Source organism: Gambusia affinis, linkage group LG02, assembly GCF_019740435.1.
Source record: "Gambusia affinis linkage group LG02, SWU_Gaff_1.0, whole genome shotgun sequence".
Classification (NCBI taxonomy): Eukaryota; Metazoa; Chordata; class Actinopteri; order Cyprinodontiformes; family Poeciliidae; genus Gambusia; species Gambusia affinis.
Window position 1 is genome coordinate 24,723,296 of NC_057869.1, and position 14,483 is coordinate 24,737,778.

General features: G+C 36.9%; 1 protein-coding gene across 2 annotated transcripts in view; it reads left to right on the top strand.

Annotated features, from left to right (window-relative positions):
• The window catches only part of LOC122847118 (A disintegrin and metalloproteinase with thrombospondin motifs 7), a 126,698-nt gene that overhangs the window by 46,738 nt on the left and 65,477 nt on the right, over positions 1-14,483 (top strand). For both annotated transcript variants that reach the window (XM_044144499.1, XM_044144489.1), the window contains exon 10: positions 12,972-13,116. In XM_044144499.1, the coding sequence (XP_044000434.1) occupies positions 12,972-13,116 (145 nt within the window). The remainder of the gene's footprint in view (positions 1-12,971; positions 13,117-14,483) is intronic.

Below are 14,483 nucleotides of genomic sequence, written 5' to 3' on the forward strand. Positions count from 1 at the left end.
GGTGGAAATAACATTATTTCACTATAAATCAGCTCAGGTCAGGGGCCCTAAGGAAAACTCACAAAGGTCTTAAAGACCTGAAAGTAGCAGACTCAGTTTTTCCTGTGAAAACGACAAAGATTATCTAAATATAACAGATCTTATCGTCATTCACTGGTCTGTACTCTCCACTCCTGAAGAAAAAACATGTTGAAGCTTTTTAAAGTTTGTGCAGAAGATTTTGACAAGCTGGCAGAAAACAATCAGCTCAAATGACCTTGGCTGAACTATTTTTGATGTATTTGCGCACATCATGTCTGGAGAAAGGAAGTTTCTTCACACCATCCCAACACACAAAATCAAACATGCCCAAATTTAAATTCATGTGAGTTATCATAAAGCATATGGGCATTCATAAAACAAAATGAGAATTTCAAAGTAGACGGATGTGTTTCCGGGCAGTAATCCCACTCCTGCAGCCAAAGAAACTTTTAATTAGTTTTAAACAAAAAAACTAAAACTCCCAGTGGACCTCTCTCAACCATCTGAATGGCATCCAGCTGGAAATCTACGGAAAGAAGTAAAGATCAGGTTGCATGGAATGGATCCCCAGAACCTTTGAGATTTAAAGAAACAGCTCATGGGTTCAAAATCTACTATGAGCAACACTGTGGAGAGTGCACACAAATCTTATTACAGGTACCATCACCCCCCAAAACCTGCTTTATAATAAGGTATTTTATAGATTTCTTAAGTCTGCTCAATATTTCCGCTTTGTTTGCATCTATAACATAAGTTGTGGAATAAATTGCTTGCTTGGAAGTCTTGGATTACTTTCTTGTTGCCAACAACACAGTAATCCAAGATACTTTGTTGGCTGCACTTCTACAAGTGAACTTTGTTTTGGGATAACTTTTTAGGTACATTTAGGTACATAGGTACTTCTTATGTACCTAATTTGAAGTGGGGTATAATGTGAAATGGACTTTTTGAGCTTTATATCATGTTGTAATCTTATTCCCTCATCGAAAACATGTTGCTTTGATTCTTTCACACATCTTTGAGAAATATTTTAACCTGCCTTGGCAGCCATTTTGGGGTGCCTGAACCTTTGCTCATGCAGTGCGCCGCCTACGTACCCAAAGCTCCTCCTCAGAGCTTCAGCCGCCAGCCGAGCTTCACTTCTCTCTCAGCCCCTCCAGACTAGCTGCTGAGGTCGATGCCAGACTGAGTGGGGGTTCCCTGTTTTTCACCGGGGGTTTTTAAAGCAGGCATCGCAAAAGTGCAGTAAATTGCCTCAGCATGTTGCTGACCAAAGGAGAGTCAGGTTATTAGCAGATGTAATGTAATTAATACAATTAAGTATCAACAAAATAAATATTCTAACTGGAAACAAGGAACTGTTTACTGAGAAACAAAGTATCTGTCTTCAATATCTCTTGGTTTGTGGCCTAGTCTTTATCATTATGACTTCTGTAGAGGTATCTTAAAAAAACCTAAAGCTTTAGGAAACCACAGATCATGTACACAAATATTGACACACTACTTTTTTATACGGTACAGCAGATGTTAATTCAGTTAGAACAATTTTAAAAATCCAGAAACGATATGGTTACTGTGGAGTCTTTAAGTTTCTGTGATTGAGTGTGTGGGCTTGTGGCCAAATCGACATCAATAGGTCCTCCGAAAGGAAGAGAAGAAATGTAGCAACTTTCTGTTTCTGATGTTCAGAATTTCTCTTCTTGGCAAATAAGGAGTGTAGTAGCTTGGTTCCCTGCAGGTTACCTCCGTTTCTTTCCCCATAGGTTCACCAATAACTGGAGTTTTCTAGCTGCTGAGGGAATGTAACGGGCTATTGCTTCTGTTGAACACGAAATCAAAAGATGGCTGCACTTCTGCAAGTAAACTTTGTTTTGGGATAACTTTTTAGGGAACCCAAGATTTAAACCTCTTGCTTTTAGAGAAAAACTTCTGAAATATATGTAATAAAACTAACGATATTGACACCAATTGCAACAGCTCAAAGTAAATGCTCATCTAGAACCAGTGCAGCTTATAAACTACACATTAAGGGAGGGCTAAATGACTCAGTTTCTCTGCACATGCGAGTGCACACCCACCCACCCACACACACACACACACACACACACACGCACACAAGCTAGATGCACTTAATGTTGTTGAATTGCATCAGCACAGATTAAAATGAGTCGTGAAAACCACAGTGATCCATGCTTGCTGTGTTCCCAAACATTCATGGGAACAAATTTTTTCTTAAAAACAATCTGTTTGGTGACACAAAAATACATCATGAGGGTTATCCCCCCCTCAAATATGCAAATATTTGTTGTCAGAATCTAATAACATCTAGTAACAAAACTATTGAAATTATTGTGCATTTTTGTAAAAACTGAACTATTGCCACCTGAATTAGATGAACGTGTGAAATGGTGCTTATGTTTTACACCTTAGCTGACGTGCTCATCCATTCAGGTTGTGAAATAAAAAGTCTTCTTATACGCAGAGTTACAGATGATGACTGCTTACCTCACAGAAGTAGAAGTATTTCCTTCACCATACTTCCAAGTTTGCTCTCTGAACACTCATCCTCTTGTTTATCACAAAACATTGACAACTGTCTTTGAATCCTTTGGTAAAAATAGCACACTTTGATACTTCATCATGACTCAACAAGTACGGTACATGCCCCTGTAGACGACAGAGACAGTGGGAAACCTTTAATATGCACATCCTGTTCTCATAAACTATTGTTGTTGCTAAATGTTCCCACTGTGGCTCTGATATCTTAAAGCCTTTTACTCGTGAGCATTGTGGCATAAAATTATGTACAATGGAGGTCTACACCTTTCAAAATAGAGCAGCATGGATGTCACTCAGCGGCGGTTCAGGGACTCCTGCTTGAAATTAATTTGGGTGAAATCTCTGCAGTCTTCATTTCATCTGTAGCTCATTTGATAAAGGGAATGAGGAGGCTTTTTTTTCCACTCAGACTTCTGGAGACAAATGTTTTTCTTTTTATGCTTGCATTAAATCAGGCATTTGTTTGAGTCTTGAAATCATTTACTATACTACAAAGTACTGGAGTTTTGTAGGTTTGTATAGTTTTTCTTATCTTCTGTAACTGAAGCAAACCTCTCAAAATCAATGCAAAATTTTTGACACATAGACACAATAATTACATTTTTTATAGCTTTTTCCACCTATAGTAAGCAAAACATCAAGAAATTCTTCAAAGCTTTGCACAAATTCAGATTCAATTTCTGCCGTCAACCTCTTTGAGTTCAAATCTGTCGTAAATAATGCGTATGGTGAACATGAAGTGATAAGCTGCAGAGAGGTTAAGCAAGATTTTTAAAAAATCTCGTTGTGCAAATCACTTCTGGTTGTTAAAAAAAATACATAGCATGACTGGTGACAACTGTCAGCTGATGAATCCTGTCTAAAATCTCCCAAAACTTTGTGGACAAATGTGTCGTAATGTGATGAAGCCAAACATGAACTCAATCTCAACACAAGGCATCAATGAAAGTATGCAGTGAAGCGTGATGGGGTCTGTGCCATGATGTGGAACTAATTCAGATACAACCTAATGTTATATATTTTTTAGAGCACTATGTTTTAACCCAAGACCTTGACGTTTCTGCTTGATTAAGAGAGATTTAATTTCCCAGCAACACAGTTAGATTGTGCAAACACTCATCACAAGAAAGAGATGGCTTTTACCAGAAGATATTTCAGTGCTGGAAATGGCCCAGCCTAGCCAGTACATCGGCGAGGAGACTGTAACGAAGGTTGCACACGGGCGATATGTTCAAAGGCCCCGACTTCGGTTTTCTGTGAGAACTGAAATCACTATTGTTTGGAGTCTCTGACCCTTTTTCAAACAAGATCTTAGTGACGTTTAAATAGTGACGCAGCGACGTCTAAAAGTGGAACAATTCCCCAATGAACATCCAACAATACAGGCGGGTTCCAGACAACGGACATCTGTCTGATAGATGGGAAAACCTTTGCACAAGCTGAATGGGACAAACGTGCAAATTCAAGTTGTCATGTTCACTATATCAAATGAGACTCAATTATTCTGCATAATCAAGCGGCTCCAATGAGTTACCAGTTTCAAGCTGTTCAAATTCCCAACCAGATTAATGCCTCTCTGTTGTTCTACATTTAGCTTGCAAAAGCTTTACAGTGTTCAGTTGCCAAATTGCCTGATTATTAAAGGAGGTCAAAGTTTTGATCAAAAACTGATTGTAGAGTCAATCTGTTTAAATATTACAATCTGTTTAATGCTGCATTTGTTCTTCGCCTCAGAGGAGCGACTAAAGCCGAGCACCCAGAGTATGTTTCCGCTTGCTTATCTATTTTTACAGGGTACGGTTTGTATCTCTGTCAGCTATACAGTCAGCTGCTGACATCAAAGTTCTGATTCTGGCTTCCACCGCACAAGTGTCGACTGTCTGAAATGTTTCGGGATCGTTGCCCCAGTTTCTCAGCTCTAAGCATCTGGAATTCATTCAGAGGCTGCGCAGCTATTTGACAGCATGGTAGCTCTTCACTCCATGGTAAGAGGTGGAGAACAGAGTTGCAGGGTAATATTTACACATGTGGGAGTCACAAAAGCTCCTTGTCTGAGCATATTGTTGAGATGTTTGGAATAACGTTTTAGTTGGAACAGGCAGAAATACTTGGGAAACACGGCTTATGAATTCTGTTCATTACGCTCAAAATTGTATTGGTGAAATATTTGGTAGTAAAAATAAGTATTTTCTGGTGTATTTTAATGCTGTAGCTGCATGTGGAACTTGGTTTGATAGGATATATGTGTAATGGAAAAGCCTTTTACACATTTCTTTGTAATTTGACATACAGTGATATAAAAAAAAATCACACTGGAGAAAATTTGTCTGACAAGAGTACATAAATAAAACAAGCTCATGATCTGTCAGAAATTTCTCTGAATAAGGAGAGTTATAATTCATAACTCTCTCTCTGTTAACACTTGTACTTAAAAGTTGAAGAATTCTGTTTTCCTGGGATTAATTAAATATTTTAGAGTAAAAAGATCAATTTTAATATGAACCATAACCTAGAATTACATATACTGTAAATTAGTTGACTGCTACTGCTTCGCTAGCTACAAATTGATGACAAATGAAAGTAGAGCTAAACAACTATTGAATAAAACAGAAAAACTAATTCTGCACAGTGCTTTCTGAAAAAGGGCCGAAATAATTAAAGCTGATTAGACTAAAATATACAAAAAGGCTTTCAGTCTTAAAGCATAACTTTGGTGTTTTAAACTCATTTAAATATAGGCCAGATTGCAGTAGACTCACAGATAATCGACAGGACAATTTACTTTAATTCAGGACATTTTGCTGATCACCTTTGTCTTTGCAGCTAAGATGGGTTCTCCAGATGCATGTTTCCACAACTGCCAGCAAAGGTCAGATTCCAACTCTTGGCTGCTTGGCTGGCTAAATGTTTGCCTACAGGAAATATAAAGCCTTCAAGTTTTTCTTTTTCCTCTGCATTTTTGACTGTCTGGAGGTTTTCACTCTTTGGAGCAGATATAGCTTTTCAATGCATAGGAAACTTTTAAAAATGGTTATCAGAAGCTTAAACAAGAGAATGAAGACAAAGTCTTGCATGTCTAACCAAAAAAAACAGAAGTGTACAAACGAAAATATCTGTCCCAGCCATAGTCTGCACTAGTTGATCGAAACAGTGTCACAGTGGGTTGGCTCTGCCCTTCGTAAACTCTGAAAAATCTTTTTTCAGCGTTTGGCTGTGCTTTTCGAATATAGCAAAGCTTCTCAGCAGATGCATCTTCCAGAACAGGAATGGTTGCAGGGGGCTGATCAACCAGCAATGGATTTTGGCGGCTAACAGGGGGTCCACAACTTATATTTTCACATCTTTCCACGCTACTGCGTATTCGCCTCCCTTTTCTCTGCTCGGTCTGTGCCACTCGGTGCAGGACAAGGCCCACCACTCATGCTAACAAGGAGGTTTGATCTGTAGGTGTCATCAGGAGTGTGGGAGGCCATGCTGAGCTGAGGGCTGATATTATCGCTTGGAATGGCTGAGCGTGAACAGAGCCGTCCTTTAATTTTCAACATTCCAGCGTCTGACTGGCCATAAAGGCCAACTTCTTCTACTCACTGCCCCTAGGAACTGGAAAACTTGGGCACACTATGCAAATTAAAATATATTTTATAATGTGATGCACTGATTATGAATGTAACTTGAGGGATTTAGATGCAGGACAGTGGCACATATTATTATTGACAAGACATCTAAGAGTAATTGAGTAATTGTTTTAATGAATGAAAACAGCCCAACCTCATGAGTTGCTACTTTATTATAATTTTTAATCTTTTTATTTTATATATATACATATATATATATATATATATATATATATATATATATATATATATATATATATATATATATATATATATATATATATATATATATATATATATATATATATATATATATATATATATATATATATATATATATTTCACAGAAGAATGTTCAGTTTGGACAAAGGTGAAAGTTCTTACTTTTTCACATGGAAGCAGTTTAGTTCAGATATTTATTTATTTTTCTCTCAAAAAACAAAATCATAATTTGAAATCTAATCTTTCTACCTGCTTTCTGAGACAGTTTGTCTGACTGAAACATTTTAAGCCTAATTCATACATCCTAGTGCCTTATTGTCCACAGAGCCTTTGACACGCAGCACCATTTTTCGTCTGCTTTGTCTGTCTGCTTTGGCGGAAACATTAATAACTTCAGTCAGAGGACGGCACCAGACACGCGGCAGATGAAGAAAACAAATGTTAGATCGTGAGGAGAAAAAGAAAAAGTCTACAGTGTGGAGAGATCTGCTGTTTTTCCAGGAATGTCAGGAATGTTCTTGTGAAATTTTGCATTAAGGAATACAAAAGACCTCAAACATAATTTATCATACTTTGATGAAAACCCCTTAAATATCCTGTTGGAAAAACACTTGCAGGTGTTAAATTCAGACTGCGCTACTGATTTGTTCAAAATGCAATGGTCTTTTTTTTTTTTTTAATTTAAAAAATGTCAAAAGGTATTCTCTTTATTCTTTATTCTCGACCTGGAAGGAACACAGTCTCCAGATGGTGATATTCTTATCAGCCATGTCAGGAAATGTTTTGGAAGGACAAAAAGTGAGTTTAGAAAATCGCAGTGGAATATAATTTTCTTCAAACTATCAAATGTAGTTGTGGCAAAAACATTCTCTGTTTACTATTGAGAGCAGATGTAAAGTAATGAAGAGTCAGTGAAGTAGTCTGGAAGGTAGACATAAAGAGTAATGAAGTACAGATGGGAGACGGAGCTAAAAATTAACACAGTGATTCATCTCTGATCAGCCAAAATACAACATCCGTCCCAGACGGATTAAGCCTGGACGATCCTGGTCACAATTCTTGATTTTGCTGTCTTAAACATCCTTTAATTTTTCAGTCAGATATGTTGTGTCAGGTGCTGTCAGGCAGCACCTGTGTGTGAGACGATCGGAAGAGAGACGAGGCCAAGAGACTTGAGGGAACCCGGAGCAGAAGCCCAACTTGGATCCCAGAAAGTAAATAGTGTTTGACCCAAAATAACTATTTATTTTCCATCCGATAAGGCAGCTCTCTGGCTCCTCGCTTCCTTCAAGACTTTCACTTAGGCCTTAGCCAGGTATTTAAGAAATTCAGACATGTAATTTGAAAAACACTTTAGAGTCACTTGAATAAGGTTGGATGTTTCTATCAGTTGAAGAAAACCTGAACACTGGTTTGCCAACTCTTTCAGAATAATTGAAAGAAAAAAAAAATCAGAAACATGTAACCCGCAATTAAGCAAGTGCTTTTATTTTTGCGGGCCCACTTCCTGTGTTGCCCCAAACTCTGCCGGCCCCAAACTCCAGAGCGCGGTTTGAACATCCTCACCTGTTTCCACTGTGATTGGGGCTTGCTGCTGGCGTCTTCCAAACAAACTCTCCCAAATCTTTGCTGATTTGATTGCCTGGTGAGTTTGTTATCTGACAGCAGTATTGCTTTTACATGTGAAACTTCTGCTCTATTGCTCATTGGAGCGTTGTTTTATTAGAATTATCGGCGCTGCTTGCCTGGACCGTCACCGGGATTCTGTCACAGCTGGTTGTGGCTCAGTACGGCCCACTCTCTTTGAGAAGGTAACTTGTTTGCTGATTTTGTGTGAGCTCTGGCTCTTTTATATTGATGCAGAGGCAGGGAAATTTAAAATGAAATTCATCAAAACAGAATGTAGCTACACTTAAGTTTGATATTGCGCAGTATATTTATTTGTTTTTTTTTCTTTCTCTCACTCTGAGTATTTGACAGTTTATTTTATTTTTCTTGATTTATATTTTGAAAGTGCATTTAACCTTAAATTGATTAGCTTGAAATATGATTGATTCTCTTTTTGTTTTACTTTATTTAAATTATGGTTAATTTAACCTGATTATTGAAATGTTTATGCATAATTATTAGAAATTTAATAATTGCATTTGCATTTAATATACATAAACTATATGCCTTCATTTAATAATTTTTTCATTGCATGTTTGTACATGATTGTTTTTGATAAAACACTTAATGGGTTCTTCTGACCTTTTAGGTCGTTTTTTTTTTTTTTTTTCCTGGTGGATCAGATCCTCATCTGGATCTGAAGATGGCGAGCTAGAAAAAGGACTATGGACTTTATAATTTTGGAATTAGTTTATTCTGAGTCATTTCTTGTCTGTTTTTTATTCAAACCATTCTATATATATATATATATATATATATATATATATATATATATATATATATATATATATATATATATATACACACACCAAAACTAAAAGTACTGCCTCCTGTTTTTCATTCACTCCTCAGACTCTTTAAAAGGACACTCTTCTGATGCTACTTTTGTAGCTGCAGTTAGCTGCCTGGCCCATAAGTGTTATAAACAGAATAAATTCCACACAGGGAGTACATATTTTTTCACAGATTTGTATGTGTTAGCCCCTTCTACAGTTTGGCAACTCACAAAAATGTAAGTTGCCAAACTGTAGGCCTTCTAAAGTTTTCCTTTTGATAGAGAAAAAAATTGGACTTTGCATTGAAATTGCTTTGTGAAACTTTTAGGATTGGTTAAAATTGTAGGCACGCTTAACTATTCAATTTGCTTTATCTCGTATGTTACTATCATTATGAGAGCAAAACATTGATCGCAACAAATCCTTGATGCTTAAATGCACCGCAGCTGATTAATTCCAGCCTTAGTAAAGGTTTTGTGTGCATTAAGTGCTTTTTCATAATCGCTTGATAGAATAATCTAATAAAGGTGATAAAAGCTGATGGAACACCAACCAGCTTAGTCATTATTAAATCATTAAAGAAGAAAATATGGCTGTAGAAAAGATTTTTATTGATATTCTCTATGTCAAAATGTGTGTCATTTCAAGCTACTTGCACAACAATCAGGGATGATATCCGAAGTGTGTCTCATTGGTTACCTGTTCATGATGGCATCTGCTGTTGAAAGTGATAAACTGGGCAGCAAGTGACTCTTTTGCCCCCAAATGTAATTTTTTAGAAGCAGGTAAAATAAGAAAATGTGAGGATTTCTGAGATTTTTGCGTGATGAGCAAAAATAAGCAAGAACCATTCAGAAATGGTTTCAGGGGGACATCCAAAATACAGTGAGTAGTGGACTTGCTTTTCAAACTCTCCTCTATGTCATTCCGGGGAGCGTCTGTGGATGTGGTGGAAGGAAACGTCAGACCCTCAGAGATCTCACTAAAAACCTTAAAGGATTTGTTGCCAACATTTTGGTTGGAATATCATGTTCAGGGATCTTTTGGAGTTTGTCACGATGCGTCGGGGCTGTTTCAGCAGATAAATGGGAACCATCCTTTTAGCCAGCTGGTTATATAGTTATACCTACTTGTTTTAATCACCGTTTCTGCTGTGAAAAATATCGACCTGGTCAAGTTATTCTGAATTATTTATTTAAAATTAGGCAAACCCATCCAAACATCATCGTGTACTTTTTGTTTCAGGTAACTGACTAATTTGCTTCATTAATATCCATCATATTATCATGTCAAAAATGATTTTTTACAATTAGTTAAACTAAGTACCAAATCATTTTCAAGAAAAGAAAAAAAAAGTATAAAGGATTGTCTCCCCCTATCCTAATAATAAATCTACTGATACCCTGACACCCTTCCATGTTTAGACCAGACTAGATGTAAACTTTTATCATACAACCATTCATTAGTTGGTGCAGATTGAAAAGCTATAAATTGATGAGTACAATAAAACCTTAATTCACTGAGACAGACTGCACAAATGTAGAATTACTTATGGAAAAACAGCACAATACTTTCTCATACTGCTTCTCAGTTGGAACTGTATCCATTTTGTCCATTTGGACAAATCTGTCCATAATCCATCCGTCTCAAAATGGTCACTATGATCGATCACTTTAGACAACGCCATGTTTTGCACCAATTGGAGCTGCTTCAGCTAAAATTTACCAAGCTTTTTTTTAGTTCACCACATATTTTATCCAGCATATGTACCCAGATTGTGAGCCAATTTAAACTTTTCCACTTGCTAAGATTGAACGGCTGACAAATGGAAAAATAACAACCCACAGTAAACTGCAGGCCTTTCGTTGTCGAGGAGGCAGCAACCAGCTCTGCCTCCTATAATGACTCTCATCGGGTCAGCCAGAATACCTCGGACCCACGAAGAAAATGTTCAGTAACTGCAAATCAAAATATAACCTACAGGTAAAGCCATCGGTAAGAGTTCGCTCTGCTGTTCAGTTTTTAGCTGAAAACGAGGAAAAAGAAAAACCCTGAATAGAGAGAATTTACCTCACTTCGTCAGATCAGAGTTCTTAATGGCTCATTTCTTCCCTACTAAAACAAGCGCACATTGTTGATTACAGAAAACAAAACTCAATCAATACAATTTTATACTTATGATACAGAAAGTCATTATTTTAATATCTGCATCAGTTATAATTTTTTTTAAATCCACTTCCATATACTTCTGTACAGGAAAAGTGTTTCATACATTGTGGATAATAAATTGATGTCTCTATTGTGAGACTAACAATATAATTTTTACTGAAAAAACAATTTTGGCTTTGTGCTTTAAAACGGCTTGTGGACTCGACCTTTTATCGACTATGGTATTTAATTTTTTATGGTTTTTTTTTTTTTTTTTGCTCCCTACTTTGGCAAATAACAGGAAATTTATACAAAACAAACTCTTTTTCATTCAGTGGAAAATTTTCTCTTAATTTGCTGTGTAGTTGTTGGACCATTATGAAAAAACAAATTGACTAATAAAGTTTGGGTTTGTCCTTTCTGTTGGGTTAATCAGTCATCTTCTCAAGATGGATTGGTTTTACTACACAAACAAAAAATGACCTTAAGAATGTTCCGTTGAAGAGCAATGGTATTTCTAGATTACAAACTAATGGATGTCGAAAGCCTCCAAAACTAAACACGATGTTTGTTTGTTAGTCATATATTTATCTGCTACTTCTATGCAATTAATCTTAAAGAGATAAAGAATTGTTCAGACTGGCATTCATGTACTTGAATTGAAAACACTCCAACTTTGTTTGTATATGGATTATTAGGTTGTGGAGGTAATGAAAGCAGATTAAGATAAACGACAGGTCTTTGATTGTGGACGCAGATAGGAGAGCTCCACAGTTTTCTCTGGAAGCTGAGGTCAAAGGCAGAGGAGCACAAAGACTTTGCTAACTTTTGGTGTAATCAGAGTAGAATCTCAGGGGTCTCAAACTCCAGGCCTCCAGAACTGATCTACACAAGGTGGAGGTAATTAAGCCATTTCATTCCAGTGTTTTGTACCTGTGGCACATCTAAAAACTGCAGGACTGCGGCCCTCGAGGACTGGAGTTTGAGACCCCTGCAGTAGATCCTTTATGTCGAAGCACTATCCAAACATCCATGAGTCCTGTCACACACTTGCTAATACGCAAACCCTCCAGTTTAAGACCATTTAGTATTGAATCTTGACAAGACATCCGAATTAGTTTCTTGTCAACTTGTTCTTATCTTGTTAGTGAAAGAATTTCTTTGCTGTTTTGACGTGCCATATATTTTCTTTTTTTTTTTTCCGTTTTTTTTCTTTTTCTTATGGCTGTATTTACACTTCTTTTGAATTCTGCGCCCCTCAACAAGGGCATTAACATGCAATTTATTCAAACTTTGTAACAAAAGACGTGATCCGTGTTCTTTACATTACTATTTAGCCGTGAGCTTGTTTTGCTCGCTGTTTCTGGCACTTTGCTGTGATTTTTGCTTCATTACCTCCATCTGCCAGTGACTGCAGTAATGTAAACCCAATGGCACCAAGCTCCACTTTGTGTTTGAATTTACAACAAATTTGTGTGTCTTCACTGGCAAAATAAAGGTGGATTCACTCATAAAAGGAATTTTTTTAAAGCTGTCTATTTACAGAACCGCATCTAGTAAAACAGTTTAATAAAAAACAAAGTTTGAGGTTTTCTGTTCCATTTCTGTATCTTCCACTTATTGTTTCGATAGACTAAGAATAAGGACATTTGTTTTGTGTCGTATGTAATTGCCTGCGGGTGAAGAAATTCTTTTTATTAATTTGTTGCTGATTATTCAAGGAGAACCTTTTGAAGCATTCCTGAATAATTCATAGAAAACTCTTAAATGCCTTCTGCTTTCATTTCTAAAACACTTCTGTAGGTTTTCAGGCTGGAAGCTGCTCTGCAGAGAGTGGAAGCCGAAAAAGTTTCGGAGTTGAGCAAATTCCTCGAAAAGGAGACATTTCAAAACTTTCCGAAATAATAGTAATAATAATAATAATAATAAAAATCAACCCTTTCTTTTTATTTTGCCCTCACAGTCACGGCTGGGGTTGGTGTCTTGACGATGCCCCGGTGAAGGACGGGCTGTCTCTGACCTTGATGCTTCCTGGAGAGCTGTACAGCGCGGCCCATCAGTGTCGCCTGCAGTACGGATCCGGGTCTCGGCTCTGCGATGACGTGGATGTAAGATGAAAACTGTGTGCGAGCGACAACACAGACAAACGTTGATCAATTGATCAGAAAATTACAATCCTTTTCTGTTTAATGTAGATCCACGAATAGTAGCAATATATTTCAAGCAGCCATTTTTTGTTTGTTTTGATTATGATTGACACCAAATCCAAACCCCAAATTGCTTGTGTTGTTGCTGTTCGTAATTGTTTTTTTTTATTTTTTTGCTTAATCAAAACATTACTTATCCGGGTCGTACAACAACATTCATAAAGATTAAACTAAAACATAAACACAAAAGTACCAAGAACCTGGTTAGTCACCATATATTCCCTTGAGCATTGTGAATAGGAAGACACCAGGACCAACATTACCGATGACCCGATCGCCAGAATCAAAATATTCTGAACTTTAAGACCTCAGTACAGCCACAGGCTGATCGCCGCGATGATGCAGTAAATTATTCAAAATGGAGTCATGACTAGGTAATGGGTATTGGCTGCAAGCCATAATTATCCAAATAAAGAGGAAAAAACATTTTGGAAATATAACAGCTTGTTCATGAAATATTTATTAATTTCCCTTTTAAATGAGTCACTAAATCAGCTGTACTTTTTATTAATATTCTGTTTTATTGAGATGTAAAATATAAGTCTCTGTGTAACCCTATGCACTTTAATGAAATAGATGTGGATCATCTACCACATTGGGGGTTTGTTCAAACTTTTATGATGTTGCAGTCTGTTTTATGTCTCTGATAAAACATTTTGATTGCAAGCACCAAGTAATACTTTTAGGTAAGAATTTTAAATAACCAGTGTAAAGACGGCTTCGGTATTTGTAATTTTTTACTCTTATTAGTGTTGGAAATGGTTGAAGTGATACCGACCCTGTCCTCATTAGAAGAAGAGATGTATCAGGAAAGTCTAACTCTATACATTCAGACAAGGATACAGAAGCAAAGTCCAGCAGAGAAATGATCAAAAAAAAAAACTCCCTTCCTCTCTTTCTGCCTCCCTTTAAGCCGATCGCTCTGAGTGAACTGCAGCGACTTTGTGTGAAATATACTTCTCCATCGGTAGAAAAAAAAAAAACTAAAGTCAAGAGAAAAAGGAGACACAAGTTACTAATGTGAAGGAACCTCCTGATGAAGTTTTTCAAAAGCATTTCAATTTCATATATCCGCAAGAAATCAACTCCTTCCAGTCTTCATTCCAAACTGCAGCTCACCGAATGTCAGCCCCGCGTTGCATTGAGCCATGAATGTGTGTGACGAGGCATCTTTTTCTCATGTGTACATAATTTAATACCCTTTAGCACTGAAGGCCCATTTTCTGTTGTGGATGAATAATGTTTGAATTTATTTGTTCTTGAACCAA